General features: G+C 35.3%; 1 protein-coding gene across 1 annotated transcript; it reads left to right on the top strand.

Moving 5' to 3' along the window:
* The first annotated feature begins 507 nt into the window (after positions 1 to 507).
* LOC145769481 (cGMP-dependent protein kinase 1-like) lies at positions 508 to 25,549 on the top strand. Its single transcript, XM_082581126.1, has 17 exons — positions 508 to 557; positions 9,378 to 9,544; positions 13,277 to 13,390; positions 14,358 to 14,463; positions 14,997 to 15,060; positions 16,036 to 16,113; positions 17,713 to 17,807; positions 18,559 to 18,630; positions 19,123 to 19,194; positions 19,590 to 19,686; positions 20,704 to 20,843; positions 21,058 to 21,147; positions 21,422 to 21,563; positions 21,798 to 21,961; positions 22,814 to 22,936; positions 23,721 to 23,850; positions 24,225 to 25,549. The coding sequence occupies exons 1-17, from the start codon at positions 523 to 525 to the stop codon at positions 24,321 to 24,323; spliced, it is 1,788 nt and encodes a 595-aa protein (XP_082437252.1). The 5' UTR covers positions 508 to 522; the 3' UTR covers positions 24,324 to 25,549.
* The last annotated feature ends 1,110 nt before the right edge of the window (positions 25,550 to 26,659 follow it).

Here is a 26,659-nt window from a genome sequence, read left to right as displayed (position 1 = left end):
AACAAACATGTTGATTTCTTGCTACACTGACGTTTCGCGCACCATGACAATGCGCATCCTCAGAGCGAATAAGACACAAAATAACATTTACACAGTTATATACTGCAGTGCGGTTGAAGGCAAGAAAAGGTAAAACATACATTATTTTAAAGGTTGGCCAAAAGATGTGTGAGCGGTTACTTTCCACGTTAAATAACGTAAAACTTCCAACATTAAACAACCTGTTTGTTGTTGCTTTTACTGTCACCTACATTGTGTTTTTTCTTTGAAGTTTGATTAAGCTAACAAACTACTAAAATAAACAAATTAGACTAATTCTAGTAAAACTAGCGTGCTGCTCAGCTTACAGCCTCACACGTAACAGTCATGTCGTGGTGACCGCAATTTTTTTTTTCAACGCAGTCAGTCTTCTCAACAACTCCGCAGCATCAAATAACGACTAATTCTCACAATGTTCGACGGACACAAAGGGCGCAAGGGATCAGCGCAGAACCCAACACTGTGAGGCTCAGTGATCCAGCAATGGCAGAAATGGAAACTTTTCCAAAGTCACTTCAGTGAGTTCAATATTACTTTTTTTACAACAACATAAACGTATCGTTCCATCATATCCATAAAAAGTTTAGAAAACGTAGCATAGTGCAGTTTCTTTACAATATCTTCATTTTTTCGATATCATGTTTAGGTAAAACTGAATTGTTTTCATCTTCGTCAAAAGACGGTTTATGGCCTATAGGCTTATAAGATTAAAAATTAAAAACGTTTAAGATCTTACCATATTCGAGACTTTGGCATGGTATGCAAACTGAGTTTTTATTTTCTCTTTGTTGCATTGAAAAGCAATGGAGCTTTTTCAAATCGTCGAAACGAGTTTTTATTATTTTGGGCTGAAAGGTTGAAAGCTGTGCGACATTATGCTTCCACGATGAGTTAAATATTCACTGAATTTAATGAGTTTCGAAGAGAACATTTCTCTGAGGACCAGTGTCAGTTCCTCTGGGTGGTTTAATATATCACCATCGATCTAAATTAGAGTTCTAATGCACATTCTCTTGTCAATTACGTAAAATATTGTCAAGAGATGACATCACGAATTCGGCAGGCCCAGTTCAACAGCATTGGAAGCTCCGCATGCGCATGACATTTTTTTCTCATTTGCAATGAGCGAGTATCAATTTTGCAATGATGTTGAAAGACAGATTACTCTGTGTTCAGTTGCTTTGCAGCATTTTCAATACTTCATGTGAAAGAAGATTTTTACTCAATATTGTATTTAAGTTTTTTGTTCTTAAAATATCTATAAAATTGATAAACAAAAGTTAATAAAACCAGCCAATTGAAAACTACGTAGTTTAGTAGGCTGCTTAGGAGATATGAATAAAAAGTTATCCCAGACAGAAAAATCCGTCTTTTTATATTGATTCAACGTCTGCAGACGTTGAATCTATATAAACATGACGAATTTTGCTGTGTATGATGATGTGTATAACAGAAATCACGGAACTAGTTCTTGTAAATTGCTTGTTTATTGAAATAGGAACTCTCAGGGCCAATCTACACAAAAAATCATTCGTTTTCAGCGTTTGCAAGATTTGTAGACGTTAAATCAACGCAAAAAGCGTTCACTTTTATCCAGAAGCAGTAAGTAGATGTGATCGCAGAAAAGTTTTAAAAATTTTTGAAAAAGTTATGTTTCAACTCAAAATTTTTTGTCTTGGTTTCACTTCGAAGAAAAAGTAATTTAGTTTCGTGTTAGCAAGACAAAACGGATTTCTGTAACATGGTCACGTTCATAAGTGTTCATTACGTAAATTTGTGAATATTTTGAAACACTCAGTTTGGCTTCGATGCAAATATTTTGTCCGAAAGCTCAAATATTTTTTATGAAAATTTCTTTTGTGTTAGCTAAAAATACAATTGTTTCTCACAGTCTCGACTGCAAGCAAAAGCTTTGAGATGATCCAACGCAGAAAGCAATACAGTGATTCAACGTTTGTAGACGTTGTAACAATGGCGGATTTTGCTGTCTGGGGAAGAACTACTTCAGTTCTTTCAACCTAGTTTAATCTTTTATTTCTGTGCAAACACCAGCGTGTGTGCAAGCAAAATTAAGCGGTTTTTAAATCAAAATTTGCGCGAAGACAGGCATTGACTATCACACATCATATTTTTGGAGACAACTCAATTTCCGCAAAATTAACTTAAAAAGTTCTGCAACTCAGGTCTTGACATATTAAAGGCGGAAAAAAGGATTGTCGCTGGACTTCAAACTTATTAGTTTTAACAAGCTTGTGTGTATGCCCAACATGTGTTAGCTGAAAGTTAAAATTGGATGGTGATAAAATCTTTGTTTCCAGACAATAAGCTAAATCGTAACTCTAATAAATATGAAAGGAAGATCTATGGATGTTTTTAGAAAGTTCTTAAAAAAGAACAACTTTTGGCTCCGGGCGTGTAATGGTTTATCTTTTTGCTGCCACAATCGGAAGTCTGTTCGCCACATTTTATGCTAGCTTCGCACAAATGCTAGAACATTGCTTAATGTTTGATGCTTGTCATACTGTAAGAAAGAACACCTGTGCTACAAGTCAAGATAGCAAAATCAGCGCTTTTTGGTTTTCTAACAGTAACAACAACGAGTTCGTGGAGTTGCACTTTAATTTGTTAGAATCTTATCAACTAGAAAAATCACGACCCGTTCCAAAAAGAATTTTATAATTTCAGGTTATTACAAGCTATTAGCGAATCATCATATCAGATTATTTGACTGATATTTCCACACTTGTTATCTGCATAACTTAGTATCTTCTAAATTCGCAAATTTAGTTACTTTTCCCTCAACATGTAGTGTCCTGTAATCGGTGACCTGAACAAGCTCTTGCGTCCGAAACAACAGAACGCCATAAAAAGCTGAAATGTCCTTTAAATCTCTGAGTGATCTGTTCTGCTGTTACCAAAGGAAACACGTGCACTTTTGAAAAAATGGTCTCAATTAATAATTTTAAATTTCATTGAATCTATGACTGTATTGAAACCAATTCGATTGCTCAGCTGCAAATTAAAGCGCCAGGTCTTTCTGTAGCACGCCCGGTTGAGTTTTGTTTTACAAAGGAGCACATACTCGAATTTTTATATTATTTTTAAACTGTTTGTTTAAAATCTTAAGCGAAACGTGTTTTACATGAATTCAGCTTTTAATAATTTCAAAAAAACCACATCAGCTTCACGTACACATGTAACATCCTTCTTCAATGTGAACCTGTATTTTCATGGGCTAATATGAGCGTTTGAAATGTTTATTTGGATTAGGCGTTAATAAAAAAAACTTGACATGTAGTTTACTTTAAACACTACATGGTACATGGGCAGGACAGTATTTTTGTTTATGTGCGGTTTTTGCAAAATGCCGTATTTTTGAATGTGGAGCGTTTGGTGGGTGTAAGATTTTACAAGGAGTTCGTTTTGTCCTCTTCTTGAAGCAAAGATGTTTATCTTGCCACGAACTGTATATTGAATTATCTGTTTCTTTTATTTCAATATATACTGGGTATAGGTTATAGGCTATACAGCAATATTTGTACATGAATGTGTGAACTTGAAAAATATATATTGCAAGTAAATTACAGGCAGCTTCATGAACTTTGAACCGATTTACGTAACAATACCAGGAAAAGCATTTTTTATGTACAACATTTTTTATTACCTACCGAAACGGTTTAAAATGCGGTGCAAAGTTTAACAGACCAGTATAGAATGGTGCCTTTATAAATATTTCAAATTTTAAAATATTTTAATCAGTCTTCTTCTTCTTGCATTTGAGGGGATTTCTCTCGTTGGACACCGGGGCCGGGGGTTTATCCTTTTACCACCCCAGGTGCTCTGTGAGTTGCGGTCTCTGATTGCTGCCATTCGCTTCATAACTTTGAATTACCAGGACTCACCACGAGGAGGTTGGCAACATTCAGTCAAGAAAGCAAAAATAAAATAACGACAAGAGTTTTTATTTTCATTACTTTCAGAAGAACATTGTCAATTAAAGCTTTATCGAAAGTTAAACTTTTTAATTGCAACACTACCATTCATGCATGGATGTTTGGTGTTTGCACATCACTCATTTTGACTAAAAATTTTTGTAGCACTCCTCAACCAACAAAAAAATTTTTCAGTCCTTGCTTTTTCACAAAAAGCATATTTAAAGACGTTAAATCCACACAAAACATAACCGAGTTGGGTCGTCCAGCCAGCGACGGTTGCCGTTTTTACATCGTTTTTAAGTCGAACTATGTCGGTACGATGTAGAAAAGGTGCGTTGCTGACTGTCGCGCTCATGCTTCCAAAGGCTGTTTCTGATGTACTTTTAACTCCAAATCGCTTCCAATCAATGCCAAGATACAATTTTAAACGTTACTTAATGTTGCAGTGACTGTAGGTTAATACCACTGTGGGGTTCAATTGTTTTGTTTTTAATTTTTGATGACATCTACATGGCAAAAATGGTCCATTATGTCATTAAGAAGTCGAAGGATAGGAAATGCAGTCCAGGTTGCCGACTGTACTTCGTTTGCTGCCATGTTCACTTGAAGCAGCTGTGTCTATTTATTCTGGTAGTAAAAAGAAAATTTCTTCGTTGTTTGTTGGTAAAACAGTGCAGAGTGAGGCAAAAGATGAATTTAATTTATTGAAGACTACGGAAAGAAATACTGAACGTCTGCAGCTCTCTAACCTAAAACTTTTAGAATATTTGCAAATGTCAAGCGAATACACGTAAAACGTTTACTAAAATGGATCATGTGTGAATACAGGCGTAGAACGTTGTCTTTTACGAAAGCATTAATGGGTGTGCAGAGATATGAATAAGAATTTCATGCCAAACTAAAATCCCCGCGATTATGTGGAAAACAATCGTGATCATTACAGAATCAAACTTAAAGTGTCGGGCATTAGTCCTATTTTCCGGGCATTTGTCAGGTTCATTAAAACCAGTGTTGGAAACCAGATGGAAAAGATTGGTTAAACGTACTTTATTAGTTTTTAAACTCTAGTCTTTAATTGTTTATTTGAATGTTTTTTTAATCTCTAACTGTTGAGTATACAATAGTTTTCTGAGTGCTAAGGAAAAATAAAAATCTTTGGTATGACCCGACACTCCGACAGGGTATTGAACCTGTGTCTACCGATTTACAAACGAACACTGTGACCAGTGACCACTTCATCTGCTTTCGCTCAATAGTTTTATTACCTTGTTAATTGAGTGCAGTTCACTGAATTGTCCAAGAACCATTTCATGTTAATCGATCATTTCCAAACAGAGTATCATGACAGGCAAATTTTATACCATTTCTAGCGTTACCTATCGCATAGCTGATAACTCTTCATGTAGATGAAAAAAAATTAACCATTAGCCTTGTTCTTGCAATGCATAGCGCTGCAGAAACTTGTTTCTTGCAGTGCATAAACAAAATTTGTAGAAAAAAAGTAGAAATTAACAGTTGGTCATGAGCTGTGAATCATTGTAAATTAAACTGTCCCACGGTATAACTACACGAGGTAATCTGCCAAATCATTCTACAAAAAGTGGCCTGTACTTTTAAACACCAGCAGCTGTGCATTTCACTTGAAGAAGTCAATCACACCTAAAGCTTATTCAATTTCAAACTAAAGAGAAGAGAAAAAATGGCCGGGTTACGTCAACTCCAATGCCTCGTTCGCCAGTACATCACAGAACTGAAAACGAGAGACCTTGTCATCAAATCGCTCAAAGCAGAATTGTTAGAAAAAGTTGAGACTATAAAGCAACAGCAGTCGCAGATCGACAAGTACAGATCAGTCATGAATAAAACTGTAATCGGTGACAGAGGTTACTATCAGTTTCCAACTAACACCTGCATTGAACCATACTTTTTTGGTCATCGTGAAGCAATAAGCAGTTCCTCAATTAGTCCGAAAGAAAAAGAAAGTTGCTACGCTGACGAAGTAGACTCACTTGGAGGAAGTGTCTCTGACGAACCTATCAATGAAACAGGTTTATCAAACAATACAGAAGTCAACTATTCTAAGGACAGCGTACATCACAAACAGCAAGACAGTCAGTTAAAAGAAAATAAAAGCAGCTCTTTCACGCCATCCAGCTTATTTGGGGCCCCGGCGTCTTCGCTTACAACAGCCAAGAACTCAGTGACAGAAAGTTTGAAAACCAAGTGTGCATTCAATCAAACACAGCAAGTACCTAATTTTCAGTACCGATTGCAGTCCTTCTCCGACTTCAAACTTTGTTATCAGAGACGTTCCGAGCCCTCTGTATCAGAAACTCCCAACAAAGAAAGCCGTAAAAATTATTTGGCACCATCCAGGACAGCGTCTTCTTTTCCTTCCATAGATTATACTGATCCAAAAAAGATGGCGTCGATTGACGAGAGACGCAAAGACGAATTATCTCCTCCTCGGGGAAAAGAAAACCAAAAAAGTAGAAAGAAATCTAGCATTCACACTTGGCTGAAGAAACATGCTAAAATAGGAAAGAAAAGTCATAGCAATAATGCCAACAATTGTGTGAGAACCTCTGAGGCCAGTGCCGTTGATAGTACTGCAACAAGTGATTTAGAAAAACGAAAAAACAGTATTTGGAAAAAGGGTTTAGCCTATGTCAGGTCACCAAAAGCTCCATCTTCTAAAGCAACAACCCACAGAATGCCTTCGATGCCAGCACACTCCCAAACAGTACCAAGTCTGTACTCAAATGTATACGATTACCAGCAAACCCCACTGATGACAGCAGTTGCGGTGCAAACATCTTCTTATCTGTCAGGTCATCCTTATCAGCATGATCCTAGGTCCGCCTTTTATGCTGCTGACATCGAGCAAACATACTTTTCCCATTGTCGGGCAGATGCAGCGTACATCCAAAGGTTGAGAGCCGAGCAATATGTAATAGCAAGCATGCAACAAGCAGCTGCTCTTGCTGAGCAATCAAGGGCAGTAGCTAGTTTTACGAATCGAGTTGCTTCAGAGCGAATGAGCAATCCTTGGGACTTTTGCAATGTTGAACCTATGGAGTGCCAAGCGAGTAAGCCGCTCCAAGCTATGGAAATAGATACCCCCACAGAAGAAACGGTGATGCAAGCATCAGACTTCAGTGAATATGCCAGATGCAATGTCACAACAGCGATGCAGAGCAGCGGTGTAAAACTTGCCGCTATAAAAGACGTTAACGCGTGTGTACAAAGCAGCCTTGAAAATTTGGCTGGCTCCTCTTTCAGCATAAACTCAACCAGATCGCTAAAGACTAAACCATCACAATTAGTAAAAAACAAAAATACAACGGAGATTTCCAGAAAGAACGTTTCTTCTCGACAAGATAAACTGCTTGATACTCCGAAGAGAAACCACAAACTTAGCCCGGAGCGTATACACGCCGTACCCACTGCGAACCACAACACTTTGAAAACAGACGTGATTAGCACCGGCGAAAGAAACAAACCGACGAGATTACCCCAAAAAGAAAATCTTCCTCGGTGTGGGAGTCCTGCGTCAATGTGCAAAGCAAAGCATCCTAAACGCCTGAAGCGTAACGCTATCTCTGCTGAGCCCAGTTCCACAAATGCAGCGGCGGTCAACCCTGGGTCTATCAGCAACTTCAACTATCCCAAACCCCTCGAGTAAGCTTATGGCAATGATATAATAACATCACTTTTACATTTAATTAATAATACCGTAGGTCTACATAAAATCAACATAATGTAACTAAGATGTAAGCTAAAAGATACTTATCGTTTGTTGTTGATGCTGCAAGTTAGCATATTTCGAAATCTCTCTCCTTGTCTGCTTATTCAATCTTATCAGTAGGTTGTTGGCCGTCTAGAATACCGTGGCAAATTTTATTACATTTTCTTGAATCACAATGGTGAATGTAGCCTCCACAATGCCGGAATTGCATGCTTGAAAGCATGATAGCCATGGGGAAAATTCCTTTGGAAACACGATCTTAGGTTTGTTGCGGAAGATTCTATCACAGAACCACTACAGCGCTTTTACTTGTAAAATTTGAAAATTAGTGATTTAATCGCAGAAGAAGAAAAGAATGATTTAATCGCAGTAGAAGAAAAGATATTTTTCAAAATTTTATCTGATTATTATCTGTAATTACTGCCTGCATAAACAATCCAGCTTAATTATTAAAGACATTGGGGCCATGTACATTGTTACCTATCAAATATGGGTTGGGTTTATTTATTTTCTAACTGCCCTGGAAACATATTTTAGTGTTTTGGTAACAACGTTTTTTGCTATGAAGTTTGAAAAATATTTACTTATCTAATATAAGAGCAACCATGACCATTAATTACTTCTCTTTTCCTTCCATGAAACTATCTTACCCAGACATTTTTAAACTGCAGAAATCTTGCAATTAATATTGGGTTGGCCCCTACGGCCTCAGCTTAGGAGCAAGGTGATTGATACGATTTGTCAATCTCCATTTGTAACAATAGGCTACAGTATAATGCTAGGTTTTGAGTTTACGTTTCTTAATTTGGGTCTTGTTTGTACCATTTTTTTTTGCTATCTCAGTGCTGAGGTGCGAGTTGGCTTTATGTGTTATGCGCGATTCTAGCTCCAAAAGTAATTTAAGTTCAGTAGAGGTCCAAACGTTTAATGTTATCAATTAATCAAATTGGCCATGGTCTCGTCCACTTTTTAAAAAATCAAACGCAATCCGAAAACCCCGACATGACTTACAACAGTACTGTACTATATACCAGTAAGCGTAGTTTGCATTCTGGATACTGCCTCGTTTTGTTTGATCGTTCCACTTGAAAAATGACTGTTTCTGATGATTGTTCCGTGGCATGAAACTTTATATTTTTTTGATATTCTGACTTTCTTTAGAAATGGAGTTGTGAACTTGGATTCTCGTTATCGCAGTTGTTGAACTCAGTTTATCATGTACTTTGTACTGGGTTGATTTGGGTTTAGGACCCAGTGTTGCCAAGTTTCCTATGTTGACAAGTTATTGATTTAATCAAAAATTTGTTTTTTTTTTCATTACATTTTTTACACTTTCTATGCCACTTTCATTCCCACGAATCGGTGCCTCTGTGAAATCAGTTGTGATTCGGAGTGCAATTACATGCAATCGAATATTTGTTTTGATGAAGCGTTAATGAGCATTTTGTATAAATTGCTTCGTTGCACCATTTATGTCGATTTTACGCGTCATTACGAACCACAGCTAACAAGAGAATATTTATTTTGCAAAGAAGATTCAATTTTACGCGGATATCAAGTTTACTAATTAGGTTTGATGTGTTTATTGCCGGAAACAAAGTTGTATGAAATTATCTTTACATGACGTTAATTCACGCTTTAATAACGTGTTTCAGAACATCTAATCTCATCCGAAAAGCCATCTTGGAGAATGACTTCATGAAACATCTTGAAGATGTGCAAATTGAGGAGATTGTGGAGTGCATGTATCCCGTTGAGTACAGCAAAGGGAGCTGCATCATCAAAGAAGGGGATGAAGGATCTCTTGTGTATGTTTTGGACGGTAAGCTATCTTTATCAATAGATGAAGTTACGTCTTTAACAGCATGATCGTAACTTAAAACAGGAGCCCATGTAAATCAACGACACACCGACTCCAAGACACATGACTAGGGAATTGTGTCCCGAAAGTTTGTGAAAAAACATTGTTACCACAGCGAACCCGCAGCGTTAGGCTGAACATAGATAGTTCAATCTACACTTGTGGAATATCTTCATCGCATTCTTCTATAGGCATACAATCCTGGCTGTTTCTTGTTCTTTTCTAGCGGGGTAAGGGTTATCAACCCGTAGTAGATTTTACCTATGGGTGTAAATGGAATTTAAAAAGATTTAAGTTGCTAATTCTAAAAATGTAAATTGTATGACAAATGCATACACATTCGTTCGAAAACTGTTTTTGGTACAAATTTGTTAAAAATAAATTGAATCTGTCGTTTGTAAATGTAACTTACATGACAAAGCTGAATATGTCTGTTGTGTCGGCTTCGAGCGCACTCACGCAGATTCAAAAGAGCTGCAGCTTCAAAACTTTCATCTCGAATTTAGCGTAACCGCAAACATATTCCTATCGCCATTTTCTCATGAACGATTTTGAAGCACTGCTCAATTGCACTAATCTTGAATGTTTGATCTTGTCTTTAATTCGTTTGCACGTTGTACAGCGGAATCCAATATATTACAACTGAACTATCGTGATCAACTGAGTTGTCATTTGATTTTGGCCACAATGTTGCAATAACTAATATAGCTTGCCAGACAAGGCCGCACAAGTTAAGGCCACGACCTATATAGCCAAAAATAAATAAGTTATTTTTTAATTTCCTCATAAGTTCTTAATGGGTTGTGCTTTTTGGTGAGACTTATGTAAATTATCGGCTCCATGATGTCATCATATAGGCGCGTTTTTTGCATTTTCAGTTTCAGTTTCACATTCAATAGAACAGTTCTTGTATTCCCGTTTGGACCGATTTAATGACGTAACCAAACAATGGCGGTCGAAACTGATCGCATGAAGTTGGCTGGTGTAGCGCATGAAGTTGGCTGGTGTAGCATATTCAACAAAACAAGTCCTACTTCGTCATCAGGGTTAACAAAAAATTTAAATGTATAGAAATTTGTAAGTGATTTTTTTCGCTCGCCAACACTTCAGTAGCAATGTGATTGCGAACCACAAACTTTTTTGGCTGGGTCTGGATAGCCCTGCAGTCTTAGCGTAATACTCCAACAACCATTTAATGAAAGCTATTCGGTTTTCTTTTCAACAATTTTTTTCTGAACAAAACGCTATTGCCTGAATTAAGTGAGTATAAGAAGAGATTGAAACGAGCTCACATGTTATAAAATTAGGCAAAAGTTTGTCAAGTTGCAAAAGCAAGCTTTTGCGAACATTTTTGTTAATTTTTAAAATTCCGCAAAAAAATTATATCAATGAAAGCTTAAACTGTGAAACGTAAAGGAAAATTACTTTGCCTTTCTCTTATCGTTTTTATTGTGGATTAAGGTACCAAGCACACACGAGACGGTAATAAACATTCAATAAACAAACGGCTACCGTAGCTAATACGATTTACTGCTCGCATTATTAAAGCAAAGTAATTTGCATTGAAACACAATCTGATTTGCCTGTTGCAGTCATGCAACAGGTTGTGCGCAGATATACAAAAGATTCGAGTTAATTTGCTATACGGCTGTCAGTTATTACAATCTGCACAACACTTGATCTGGATCATACACTTTGCATCGCTAACTTGTCTTGCTGAATTGGTTACCGATATACGTCATTATTAAAGAGTTTTGTTTGATGGTAAAATTAATGTCAATGTGACAAAAAAATATTATTTTTATTAAGCTTAAAATATTGGTTTTATAAAGCATTTTTAAAGGAAATTTTTAAAGATTGCATTAATGTTTGATACGTGGAATTGAAATAGTGGGTCATGTTGGCTGCATAACTGAGTGATGAGAGCCCTGGTTCAACGTTCCAAAGAGTGCGCTACTAGTGCGCTACTTTGTTGGTACAGTAGAAAGGGCAGAGCCAATTTTTATTAGAATAGCAGCTGAAGTAGCGACGCTACTTTTTTCCCAAGGTAGCGGGGAGGCGAGAAATTTGTGTCAATCGTACTTCCGCTAATTTCCAAAGTAGAAAAAAAAGAATCATTTTTAGAGATTTTCAAAGTAGCGGATGTCCACTTCTGGTTGAAAGATTTCTTGAATGAAAAAAGCAGAGAGTTTCACCCTGAATTGACAAATTCAAGTTTATTGCAGAGCTTTCGTCACACAAGTTTGGCCTCGTCAGTGCTATCATTCTTATTCAAATAGAGTTTTTGCATCTTGTGAGAGAATGCATTACGGGGAAAAACAAATTTCTGTTAAAACTTGTTCGGTTTTTTTAAGTTTCACCAATTTATTGATGACAATCGGACAATAAAATCATCTGCATCTCTATGGCAAGCACTGCTTTTTAACGTTTCAACAATACAAAAACAAGGAAGTTTTAATTCTTTACATTTTGTTGTCTAATTCGTCAAGTAAAACATCTCACTACTTTTTTATAGCTGCAAGAAAGATTACTTTTAATTGCGCGCGATAGAAAGTTTTTTGAGTCAAAACAATTTTGAAGAAATACGGTAAAAGCTTTGGCCTGCATACGTTTTTTATTGTAACTTAACAAATCATCCATTGTACGTCATCCTTGTAAGAGGAAATTCTCACAAAGACGTGCTATGCCAATCTGTTGCAATTTGAGTCTAATTGGCTGGGTTTTTAATTCTTTTTTAGAAGGCACAATTGGTCTTTAAAATTCACCAAGTATGTTTGACATCCTTTCCATGCTTCTTAACCCACCTGGCAGTTTGTCTATTGACGCACTAATATTATGTTTGACAAGCCATATTCCCATAAAAATGCTGTCAAAATTCTTTTAAATAGTTTTTCTTGGTATCATCGTTTGCTGCTGCTATTAAAGCCTGAACAACAATAACGAAGAAGATCGACTCTCAATAACTCAACTCAGAAGAGATGTTTGTAGCAGAAAAACGAAAATGTGTCAAGTCAATAAGTTTCCACACCCTTTTGAGTTGAGCGCATTAGCAGTTGCTGTTGTTGTTTATCTCTGAACTAAATCCGTCGAAGTTCTTAAGCACCTTGTTTTTTCGCTCCAGTTTGTGTTGTCTAAACAAAATCGGACTTTTCTGTATCGTTTACTAGTCAATTTGTCTTTGAGTTTTCATTGTGGCAACGTTGAGAAACAATAGGTTTACATTGCGGATAGTTGCAAGTGTTGAAACGGCTTTTAATATTTTACTTGTGACTTGTGGAAAAATAGTTTCAGACAATGTTATGGCTCGTACCGTAGTCCACTTTTGCATCAGTTTTGCGTTGCCAGACTTCAGTTCAACGTAATATTAACGAATGTTTTAACCAAATGTAACTGGGTGATTAGTTTAATAAGCAAACCTTATAAGGTGACTCAGAGTGGTGTTCATTCCCATCTTTTTTGCGTGGATTATGTGACATCATTTTTCCGTGATATTCCTTCCTCACGTACTTGGTCCAAACACGGTTGTTCTAATAAAGTCTGTTTTGATGTCCGGTATACAAAGCAAACTTGTGGTGTATAGAACGCCACTTAGCTGCAAATACTGAATAACTTTTACAAAAATATGAAAAGCAATTGAACTTTATTTAGACACTCATGGCTTAACTCACTCGTTTGTATATTTTGTCTATTTAGAGGGAAAAGTTGCTGTGACCAAAAACGATTCTCATCTATGCAATATGGGTGAAGGCAAGGTGTTCGGAGAGCTGGCAATCTTGTACAATTGCACTCGTACAGCCACTGTCAAAGGTAAAGCAGTTTTAATTACTACATTTCAATTAACAAGAAAATAATAAAACAGAAGTATTTGACCTTTTGAGAACCAAAATCTGATCTTATAATTATAACAATAGCAGGTATATAGCGCCACATCCGCAGTGCCAACAATGCTCTTGGGCGCTGTGCATGACAATGGCAGTAGAATAATTTTCATTCATCAGTACAATGGAATGTTTTCAAGCGAGTTTTGGGTTTATTTGAAATGGCATTCTTGACTTATGAAGAGTTTTGGGTGTTTGCCTTGAAAGACCAAGTATGCCAATTTACAGAAAAACTTACAGCCTATGGGGTAGGCTAAACTTTGCCCGTTGAAACTTCTAAAATAACCCACATAACCACTTCATCTGGCAAATACCTTCATCACTTCGGGTACGAATCTGATCAGACCTGGTAAAAATGCGTACCAGATAAACAGATAAAAGGGTTGTCTTGGAAGTTGCATTGTGCTATGCCGCATGCAGGGGATTGCAGGGAGTGAGCTACTCACGTGCTTTCATTGTTTTATATCGAGCTCTTTTCCTTGTTTCATCACAATTGATCTTTTAGTATTGTGTCCACCAGACAATACACTGGCCCAATTCTTTTTTTTGTTCTCAACTGAGCGCCAAAAATATTGCAGTTTTGGAGCACAGTCCTATTACAAAGAGTGAAAAGATCTCAATCTCAGTGCATCATACTGCACCTTAATTTCATCACAAAAGTGCTTTTTCAAAAGACAGTGTTAGTAGTTAATAGACAGGCTTGGTCTCTTGATGATTGAGTTTTTATAAACATAAAGGTGTTGAGGCTATGTGCTAAGCACTGCAGTATCTTGTTTAGAACAGGACGACTGCACAAAAAATGTCGGAAGCTATTAAATTCTTCTTAAATATTGCAAGGTTTTGCTTAAACTGAGCTTTCTAGACTTAAAAAATCAAATTTATCACTATTGTTTCAGCTACTACAAGTGTGCGAGTGTGGGCAATAGACAGGCACTGCTTCCAAGCCATTATGATGAGAACTGGGTTAATGAAACATGCTGAATATCTACATTTTTTAAAAACGTAAGCAAAACTCTATAACACAGTGCTGCCATATGAAGATTCAAATTTATGCCTCGGCCTACATCAAGGTTATGTCTTGTTTTTCATAGGTTGTTGAGCCTTACGTTTCGATGTGTCAGTAAAACATTGAAAAAACATAGGCTTGCTTTTTTAATTTTTTTATTAGTTTCTCTTGTGTTTTTACTTGATGTGTACTGTATATTATATTGTAGATTACAACCCAACTGTTCTTTTTTACCATTCTATGCAGTTGAAATAAGACTAGCGCTATCTAAAAGTGCCAGTCATTTGTACTTTCATGGGTGGTGTTTTTATTTCAAAAGCGTTTCGCTCAATGTAAAAAATTGATGGAAATTGGAATTCTTATTATTTTGCAATATCTATAGACAATTAGACATAGTATAATTACTGAATGTTTAAAGCAAAAATTAAACTACTAATAACTTAGTTTTCAACAAAACACCATTGTCTAATCAAAGCCAGAACCTTGTTTTCTTTTGAAAAGTTTTAATCTTGTCATCTATTGTTTTTAGCGTTCCAACTTTTGCAAAACTTAATGAAGGAACTCGCAGAAGAATGGTGGATGTTATGGAAGAGGTACCAGATCATGTTTTCATGTGCATTTCTCATTCTAACATTGTTTTTTAGCCTGAAGCGTTTAATCGTTATTACTCAGCGTGTTTGTAATTGGTTTGATGGATAGTACATTCCAAATCTGTGCAAAAATTTACGCCCAAGTCACGTAAAATAGATGTAATTTTTTTTAAACACGGATGTATGGTAAAGGGCTTGGCTCTCAGCATGGATTAGATCAATGTTATTATCAGAGCCCTGCTAATTAATCCAAGATGTAAGGCATAAACCTGAAGCTTAACGAGTGTTGATGGTGAGGGCTAACTTGTGCAGCTTGCTGCTTTGTAAGTTATGTTTTGCACCAATCTTGTTTATGGCGTTCGAGCTAGTGGCTTTGAGGAGGCCGACTTTACGTGCAGTGCCATTAATTTAATCGTTTAATCGTGTTATGATTTATCATTCTTCAAACTTTCATCATTATAGCTATAAGCAAAGATAGGTGATACTTTCAAAACCGACGTTTTTGATTAAATTTGCACTTTTTATGGAAAGCAAAACAAAACAATGTCATTTTTCGTTTTCTATGCCAAGTACTGTACAGTGGCATTGCTTGCTTTTATTTGTTAAAGCTCACCGAAGTAAGCTTTATGTCAAAATTGTTCCAACTTTTTCACTTAAAAAATCTAGATGAAACTCAGGTAAAATGTTCCAACTATAAACCGTTGTTAGAAAACTAAGCATTTTATTCATTATCTGTATAAATCATGGGTAGATTTTACTATTGGCCATTTTATAAATCAAATATTACTTTGCTGTATTAAAAATTTACGAGCTTGATATTTGCAACCAAAGCTTTGATAGACGTGCAGATACTAACGAAGATTACAAGTAAAATAGTTTCCTTCTTTCTACGAACTAATTATTATTATCCCTTCCAGATAAGAAGGTTGTTGAAGCCAATTATAATATTTCGGTAACGTTTTACGTATTCCGTTTCAGTGCCACTACGGGACTGGTGAATACATCATCCGCCAAGGAGCAATTGGAGACACTTTTTATATCATAAGCAAAGGACATGTGAGTTTGACCGATAACTTCCACTGGCAAAACCATTTTGGTTTGCACTACTCGATATGTTGTTGAATTTTGCAGTGTATTGTAGACTTAAAATCCCAACGATTATTAAACTTACCATAATCATGTTGCCATGAATGTGAATGTTTGATTTGCAAAGAATACTTATTCTACAGTATTCAAATCTACAAGAGGCCAACCTCTCAATTTTAAATGTTGGTTTTTAAGTTTTAAGACCAATTGCGAAACACAATTTTAAGTTAACCATACCAAAACCAAAGTTTTTAGTGCATAAATACTAAACATGTTGCCAAACGTTCGAATAACCTTGTTCGTTTATATTCTACCAAGCTCTGAATTATGTGTGTAGTCAAGGTTTGTGCACCTTTTAGAATTTAGATTGAGATCATAAATAAATGCTCCTGCTTGTGAAATCTAAATTATGTTTGTTTTACTTTTCATTGTTCAATTTAGTGCAAAATTACATTTTCAAGGTGATCAACAATGTTTCTTTGCTGTATTACTTAAATTATATAAAATTATTAGAACAACATTCGTCTGCAAATACACTTACTTCTTTCCATCAAGATTCCAGCTATTTTTGTAATAATTAAAACAAAAAGTTTAGCTATAGCACCTGGAACGTTGACAAAATTTGCAACCAGTCAAAGATGGAATAGGTTTATAATCCTCCTTTAATGGGAGGCAAAAGAATTTGTGTTATCAAAATAATTTGATTGTATTTACTTTCAAAGACTTGAGTTGAAACTCCTCCAACGTTTTGATAAAGCAATAAAACCTCACTGTTTTAACTAAACTATTTATTTTTCTATTATAACCAGGGCGATTTTATTGTAGCCTAAAAAACTCAAAAACGTAACTTTAATTTTGCGAAAAAGTAACCAAAAAGTAACTTTATTCAACGAAAACAAGAAAGAAATAGCAGCATTTCAACATAAAAAAACATCTAAATTAGTTTCAATTTGTGCTCAAATTATAATTACACATTCAAATTACACATATTTTATATTCTCTGGCAGGAAATGTCTGTCAATCAAACACTTTAGCCGTTGCAGAGGAAACAAGTGGCTAAATATAGTTAACACAGCTTGTTTCATCGACAAAATTACTTAATGTTTACGAATATTTCGAGAATACACGCGATATGAACAAGCATGGGCTTGTTCAAACCATCCGTACCATAGTAGAAGATATATTAAAAGTTTTGGCATTACATAGAGTCTAAATTCATCTCTCCAGTAGCAATAAAAGATAAATAAATAGGAGAATTAGGCAAAAAACGTATACAAAATAAAGTGACAAAAAATGAAAAGTAACCTAAAAGCACAAAAAGTGACTTTGGTAACTTTATAGCTTCTTAAATATTGACTCCACAACCATGAAATTTTGGTTCTACATTTCTTTTGTTAATTGGTACAACCAAAAAAAGTAACTTTAATGACAAAAAATCGCCCTAATTATAACTTTATTACTTCATGATATGTAACTGCATGGTAACTGAACTAAGATTTTATTTAGTGCGGTACTTGAAGTAAAGATTCGCATTATCAATCAAATAAATTACACTAAAATTACTTTTAGGTCAATGTTACCAAACGGGTTAATGGTTCCGAAGAGGATATCTTTATTCGGCGTATGACCAAAGGTGAATGGTTTGGAGAAAAAGCTCTTCAAGGGTAAGTATTGTATGCCTGCTTTTTAGCTACAATTTTCAGTAACTTTAAATAACTTTTATTTAGAATTTATTAAAATTTAAACAAGTAAAAAACAACTTATAACACGTACCACAACGTTATTTTTCAATCTGGCTTAACCCGTGACCAGTGACCACGTCAGTGTGGATCTTTTACTTTCATGCTTTGAATTACTTCGCTGGGCCGTGAATTTGGGATTGCTGTCTGAAAAATGGTTTTAATAAATCTACACGGTTTTATTTGCTGTGAAATGGTTTGCATTCTTAACTGATTTAACTTTCGAAACGTCTAACCATCTAACAAACAATTTAAAGGCTTTTCTCACAAATGTGTAGAAAAATATGGTGTAAAATATTACTTCGTTAAAAGCATATTTGTAAAGATTGTGGTAAATGATGTTTATTTCTTATGTAAAGAAAATTGCGAGTGAAGGCTTTTTTGACATTTTTTGTTATATTTATACTTGTAAAAGAAAAACAGTGCAATATGGAGTGTTTCCAAATTTTTTTGGGCGATGGTCTTATGCGTTATTTTTTTAATTACTTGCCGACTTTATTTCTCATTAGTGCTAGACATCTGTAATGTGATTAGCAGTGAATGTCTTTAGTTTTGCTGCACACAAGCTCTTGCAGAAGTTTGTCTGAGTCAAAAAATGACAGCAAACGTTTGCAGCTTTCAAAAACCAAATACTAAATTTTAATTTGCTGTAATTCTGTCGCTCTCAATTTTGCAGTGAAGATTTACGCACTGCAAATGTTATAACTGACGATGTGGAAGGAGTTACTTGCCTGGTGATTGATCGACAGTAAGTGATAGACTTTGTGACAACATATCTCCTGCTGCATATAAAGTTGTTATTTGCGATTGTTTAGTAAAAACAGTGCATTTTTAACCGGATTGTACGTTCTTATGCAAGTTTGGGAGAAACAACCAAGTCTCATTATTTTTTATCACGTTTAACAAAGGATTTAACCACGTGCAATGCATTAGTTTTTTTGATCTGAATAAAGCAGTGGTAGCCTACTGTGTAAGCTTTCGTTCGTAAACAGCATGTCATTAACGAATTAATCATTCTTACCTTTTTTTGGAGTAGACTATAAAAGGAAAGGAAAACTTAAATCTGTTTTCACCAATCACTACTTTTACTTCTAATTTATTAGTTTTCAAGATTTTGCTCAAATTTTTTTTTTAGTTTTTTGCAAAAAAATTTTCTGTTTACTACCCAGAGTTTAGAGAAAACCTATCATTGTTCAATGTTCATAATATGTTGTTGTTAACGAAAGCCAACTATCCACAGATCTTTCAGCCAGTTGATTGGGGATTTAGACAGTGTTCGACACAAAGAATATGACGAAGTTCCTTCTGTAAGGTAAGCTGGTCGTGTAGCTTCAACGCTGTTGAAAAGGGCACCAGAAGTTGATATAAAAGTATATATGACAATCTTAAGTCTAAACCGAAAACTTTTATTGTTACTTCGACTTGTTGATTTTTGTGTTAGATGTCACTAACAAAATATTCTAGTTGCAATTATCTTTAATTTAGCCTAATGGTGAAGGCGTTATGCTGCAGCACGTATGCTGAATATTGAATTCACTTGTGTTATGTGAAAAATATATGTAGTTTGTCTTCTATGTTTACCTGGATATAAAAACCGCACGATTTTCTGAAAACGTGTTTGAATTTTTGCGGCTGTGCGCACATCCGATTCTGCTAATCCCGTTCGACTTTGATGCATATTTATCTACTCACGAAACGAATTCATAGAACAAAAGCCGACCGGTCTTTCTACATTGACCTCAAGCTTGAAGACTTTCAAGCCATTGAGACTTTGGGAGTCGGTGGATTTGGAAGAGTTGAACTGGTGAGATTTTCTATTTGTTAACATTATGAGTAAAATCTAAATGACCTTATTTTGGCATTATGTATGAAATGCAACACAAAAAACATGGCAAAACTGCATGACGCCATAAAGCATTACAGCGTTAAGTGGTTTTGAAGAAGGGAGCGTTCTTCTTAGCTATCAGCACAAGGCTAAGCGCTCAGTGGTGCGATACTGGCGAGCGCAGCCTCATGGGCGAAACAAGGTGTCTATCGCTGTAAATTCTTTATATAATCGGCTGCCGAGAAACATAGCGTTAAGTGATGATGACATAGTTTACCGATTAATTGCAATAAATCTTATCTAAGCTCGGTTAAATAAAGTTGACTAATTTATGTCAGTATCACAGTAATCGCATTGCTGATCAAATAGCTTTGGTTTACCAGCCTCAACTTTTATGGCTAGGTTTGTTTCTTATTTTATCAATCGCTGTTCCAACTAAAATTAAGCTAAAGTAAAAAAGAACTTATTTTATCATGACATCAGCACAGAAGTGATCAATGGTCACTCATCAGTATAGCGGGTATTGCGTTTTCCATTCTGTACTGACAAACGTAGATTTTGCATCGGCAATCGATTGTGAAAGGATTGACAGGAGCAGGCGCGAATCTAAGAGTTTTTTTCGGGGGGGGGGCCAGAAAATTTGAAAATCAATTAAAAAGAAAGAAAAAGCTAAACAGATATGAACAATGATACTACGACATATACGATATGCTAGAAAATAGACATTAAAACAACTATTTTCATCAATTGTGATGCCGAGGGACTAATATCAGCTGTTTAGAAGCATATCAAACCATTTGATGCGGAAACATACAATTTTTCACAAAATTTCGGGGGGGCCCGGGCCTCCTGGGCCCCCCTCCATAAATCCGCGCCCGGACAGGAGAGTACCAACTGTGGCGTCATATTTTGGATCATCAGTATCTCAAAACTTATGAATTTTTTAACGATCGAATCAAACATCAAATATATTTTTGACATATTTCTTTCTACTAGGTGGAGTTAAAAAAAGACACAACCAAAACATACGCTATGAAGGTCTTGAAGAAAAAGCATATAGTTGACACAAGGCAGCAAGAGCACATCAAAAATGAAAAGAAAATAATGATGGATTGCAACAGTGATTTTATAGTGAAGTGAGTGCTGTCATTAACCAATAAAAATACGCAAATTTGAAATAACTGTGTCACAGCATAGCTTAGAATCTTAGATTATGTTTTGAAATCGATTGAGATAACCACATTCTTGATATCATACTTAAAACGGACGCTTAAAACGTTTTAGCAGTTATAAATTTGTTTATGATATACAAATTTTGTCTTTTTAACTTTCATGTCATTTTTATTTCAGAATGTACCAGACCTTCCGTGATACAAAATATATTTATATGTTGCTGGAAGGCTGTTTGGGTGGAGAATTGTGGACTGTTCTGCGTGACAAGTAAATTTTGTTCAAATTAGTTATTAAAATTCCAAGTACGTATTTGACTCGCGCTTGTTGAAATAAGTCAACACCAAAACTGACAATTTTGTGCTGCTTAAGATTAGCCCAATTTTTTATTCCTGTTGTTCATGGAGCTACGTTGAAACTCAAGAGAAAAGTTTAAAAGAACTTTAGTTTTATTTTATGGAAAGTAACGTAACTATTCCGTATTCCTTATTGTTTCACATTAGTTTTTTACTTTATTTTATCCACATTACTTTTTTGTTTTCAGGCGCCATTTTGGTGATTCTGCAGCTCGGTTTTACACAGCTTGTGTAGTGGAGGCATTTCGTTACATGCATTCAAGAGGAATCATATACAGAGATCTAAAACCAGAGAATATATTATTGGATGGCAGAGGATACGCTAAGCTGGTAAATATTTGGATTGACGATAAACTTTTCAATATAAAAACATGAGTTTTAATGAATTTCTAAATATGAGTACAAACCGTATTTAGACAAGACAAAGTTAAGAACATTTTTTTAATCTTTTTTGATATTCCAATGTATTTTTGTGAATAAACAATGTAAATTTAAATTGCGTTTCTAAACAACAACATTTAATTAACATTAAGATACTAAACCTTCGTATTGTATTGTGTTAAGGTCGATTTTGGATTTGCTAAGAGAATCGGATTTAGCATAAAGACATGGACTTTTTGTGGCACTCCTGAATACGTTGCTCCTGAGATTATATTGAACAAAGGCCATGACCTCTCGGCTGACTATTGGTCGTTAGGAATTCTCATGTTCGAGCTTATGACCGGAAGGTAACATCAATTGACTGAACTTTTGAATGAAGCTTGAAACTCATTTTGATGTGTTAAAATAAAACACATACACGTAAAAAGTGAATTTCTTTCATATATTATTTCATAAGATTTCTGTACACATAAGGAACCTCGCAATGAAATATGGTTTTCTCTAAGCCAAATGCATAGCTCAACTTACTATAATTTTACAACACAACCGCTATTAAAACACTTAAGGCATTTAAGCCCACGGTAACACAGCAGTACAGTGACATATAGAGTCCCATGCATAATGCACGTTCACAAAGGTATTATTGACAGAAATAATTCTCTAGGTAACCGTAGATTAAACTCTTCGAGAAGAGAAAAATGCCAATTCTTTGTGTAATGCTTCGGTAATCTCAATTAATGCCTGGCTTGTAAAAGGTTAACTATTATCTTTCTACACTTGAAGAAAGGATATCATTATCTAACAAATTTTTGTTACAACATTTCAAAAAGTTAAAAAGAATTGTGGAAAAAAGAGCACTATTGTATTTGCGCTTGAATAACAATGCTATAATGTTGCGTGTGCAGTATTACAATTTGGCTATTTTATTTTTCAACAACGCTTATTTGTTAAAACGAATTTCGACCTTGTTGTACTGATAAATCCATGATGGCTTGTAGTATAAAAACATTAAAAGGTTACAAAATATTAGCTTGTCTTTGCAATCGATACGAATGGCTGAAAAATACATTAAGCTTGTTCCTGTCTGTTGAATTTATTGTTAGCTCACTAATATAATTGTTAATGGATAAGGTTATTCATGGGTATGTAACTATCCAGAAATCAATCAGATTTTGTTTAGCTAATTTAACCCTTTTCAGCCCCCCGTTTTCTGGTGTCGATCCAATGAAGACTTACAACCAGATCCTCAAAGGAATTGACATGGTGGAATTCTCCAAAAAGATATCGAAGAATGGCCAAAGCTTAATTAGAAAACTTTGCAGGTTTGTACGTAGGCCTAGTTTAGTTTAATAGATTTCAACTTAATCAAGAATATCTCTTAATAAAATCTACAGCAAGCTAAATGTGATGCTCTATCAGTTCAACAATTGCAATTATGCCGTAAAAAGTCCCTGGACACACTTTTTATCTTTCAGTTAATTGTATTTTTATAATCAAGCTGTTTTATTTTGTGTTGATGTTTTCACTCGTGCACATTGATTGCATTCACTGCTCACTGATACGGTATATCATTTATTCAGTAGTTCAAATCGCATACTGTTCATTTCAATCTTCCATTCAATCTTTGGAATGTAAGACAAACTATATTTACCAAGTGAAATAACATTGACTTAGATTAGAAAATCTGCCATTGAAAGAATGATCGCCCACTATTTTTAAAGCCTTTCTGCAGAGAAGAGTATCTTTCCAATTTTAAAAAGACTGAGATTGTGCAATTAAGCTGCGGCTGCAGAAATGTATTTAATTGGGATTACTGTAAAATCTTTTTCCTAAAGCGCTAAAGTAGATAGCTCGTGCTGAGTTTTGGGCGCGTGAATAAACGAGCAAAATTGTAAAATATACGCTTCATTGTGATTTGTTGAAATTGTTCCCTTCTCCTAAAGCTGCTTGCTGCATCCACTTTTGTTTGTGTCCACACAAAACTTGAGCTCCATTGGACGTTTAGCGAGAAAAAGTAGGTGGACTACTTACACCAAATCAAATCATCCTTTTTTGCTTCTTTTTTTGGAAAATAACTATCTGCATTTAAAATGTGATCATACGCAGAGACAATCCTTCTGAAAGATTGGGAAATCAACGCAATGGAATCAAAGACATTCAGAAACACAAATGGTTTGATGGTTTCAATTGGGAAGGTTTGCGTAACAGAACAATGACTCCCCCAATCACTCCAAAGGTAAGCCTTACTTAATACTTCAAAACACTAAACAAACTCGCGTATAACCACAGGATATTTATGATAAACGTCAAACACGAAACCTCGATATTTGTATAGGCTTAACAACTATTATCGTAAAAAGTCATTAGTTGTTCAGTTTGCAAACTCCAATAGAGATTCCTGCTCATCTATGCAAGTTATTGTCAAGTCAATCATTGGTGTCTTGTAGTTTTTATTGAAAAATTATATAATTTTCTTTAAATTTATTTTTTTTTCGAATTTTGCACGCTTTCTTTTATGACGTTGAAACTTTGCAAAAACATGTTTGAATGGCATTTTACTGCAATAAGCAACGAAGCATGTTTCTTACAAACTCTGTTATTTTTGTTCAGGTTGTTGGACCTTCCGATTCCTCCAACTTTGATAAGTTTCCCGAGGACAACGAAGATCCGCCTCCTGATGACCTCACAGGTTGGGACATTGACTTCTAATGACGTCAGCACAACGTCATATCCACAGCATTGAGACTGAAGCGCAAGGAGTGCAACCAGTATGGTCCTGGAGATTCATAGATGGAAATATTTGGAGAGAACTTTGGAATACTTTAAAAAAGCATTAATTTTATTATTTGCAGGTTTTACGCGCACCTAGTCAACAAATTAGTGTTTTTAAAATTGATTCAACGTCTGCATATTTGGAAATGAGCCTGATGTGCTAGGTAGGTTGATGTAAGATGAGCGTATAACCATAAAATGATGATTAAAAAAAATTGTACAGGAATCATATAGCCTACACCACCGTGATGCAGCATATAGATAATTGGAAGATTTTAAAATGCTTTCGTGCTCGGTTTTCATTGCAACAGTGTGCTTTGTTGGTGACATGTCAGTGGACGATGTTTGACTATGAAAAGTCGTACGTTTTTGATTTTTTGCGCATGCTATGTGCTACTAACTTTCTTCATGCTGCACTTTACTTCCATCAAGTTTTGGAAGTCTTAAAATTATGAGCTGTTTTGAAATTTTCAATTGATGTTAGTTGTCGTTTAATGCTATTTGCACTGGGTTTGAAAGTGATTTGTCGAAGAAATCCACATTTTCGACATTCACGTGCATCAAAGTGCAGTCTAGCTGTAGTTAACGTTTTTTACTACAACATGCTTTTCAAACCATTTTTAAGCAATAAGCGTTTTTTAGAAAATAGATATTCTTAATTTTCTTGGAAAGGTAAAGATTGTATTCGTTGTTATTCAAAAATATAGCGTAGCCTACTTGCAAAAGTGCAAACATCAAAAAAATCAAACTTATTTTATAAATGTTTGTCGCACGGAAAAGAATGGCTGCGCATCAAGATAATCAAGTCTTGATCTTGCCAAGCAAGCTGCTTCCCAGACGGTAAAATCCGTCATTTTTACATTGATTCAACGTTTGCAGACGTGAATCGATATAAAAGTGATTTTACCGTCTGACAATTTGCTGCTGCAAAGCAATATAAAGCCGTATGTTGAGATTGCGTGCGATTACGTGCATAAGCTGTAGCGTTTACACCCGCAATTTTGATCTTTATTTTATTATTTTTTGATATATTGCTTTGTGTTCTGGCGCCATTTTTATTGTTGGATGTTTTCTGCTCAGTCGTCTTATTATTATTATTGTTATTATTATAATTGTTATCTACAGTAAAGTGAGATCTAATTAAAGTGAATTTTTGTTTCTGCCAATAACCGTTCTGCGTGCATTGATCTAAAAACGCAAATCAGATCAGATCTAGGCTAACTCAAGTTCTGGAATAGTTCAACTAGTTTATCTGAAAGTTTATACGTTTATCCGTACTTCTGTGTTTGTCGGTGAATGCAGTTTTTGTTTGAGGCAGACAAAGCTACAAGTAGACCAGATCCTTCAGGGATTTATTTTAAAGTGGTTCAAATTTGTTTCTGAAGCCACTCCGCTAAATCAAAAAATAAAAGGTATTTCAGAAATAGTGAACAGATTAAAACATATTCAGTTCTTTTTTTTCTTGTTTTTTTCTGTCATGGCCCCTCCAGCTCTCGAAGCCCGGGGCTCCAAGAGGCTAATTTAAGCCCGGTACTTATGACATAGTTGACTCCCAAAAACAAGATAGCCTACTTTCAAAAATGTACTATAAAGCAAAAAGTTGAAACGTTTTATTTTTTTATTTTGACCACCCTGGAAAGAGTCTAGGCTCCTAAACCACCTTGACTGGCGTGCAAAAACATTCCTAGACCTTTTGCTCTATCTACTACTTGAGACCAAAGTTGTCAGGCCTCTTGACTAAAGTAGAGTCATTGAAGTTGGTTACATTTAATTCGTCATAAGAAAACATTCGGTAAACTTGATAATGGAGCGTGATGATTGTCAATCTATACAGCTTAGTTGGTATGTTGAAACCATTAATGGCATAACATAACAACCAAGCTACATAGATAGACTATCATTAGCTACCACATAAGTGGCGTAAAATCAGACAACAAGTTGTCGAATGTACTTTCGCGAACTTGCTGTTGAAAAGTAGCCTACTTATCATAAAACAATTTTTAAAAATCTTTGCATGCTACTGGCAAAAATTTCAACAGTTTTAAAAGAATTTGGTTTATTTTTAAAAACATAAACATCATACAAAGATGTTTGTGAGATGTCAAGCGAAGAATACACGAGGCTACTTCTTTCACTTGACTGTCATCTTATCAATCAAGAAAATGTTTAAAAAATATAATAGGTTCTTATAATAATTGGAGGTTGGAGGAAGAAAGTTTCGCTTAAGAATCAGCATAAAAAAATTAAAGCATAGACTATTTAAAGTTTTTGTG

The sequence above is a fragment of the Aplidium turbinatum genome, chromosome 4 (assembly GCF_918807975.1).
Source record: "Aplidium turbinatum chromosome 4, kaAplTurb1.1, whole genome shotgun sequence".
NCBI classification, from domain to species: Eukaryota; Metazoa; Chordata; class Ascidiacea; order Aplousobranchia; family Polyclinidae; genus Aplidium; species Aplidium turbinatum.
This window is presented reverse-complemented; position numbering and strand designations above follow the sequence as displayed.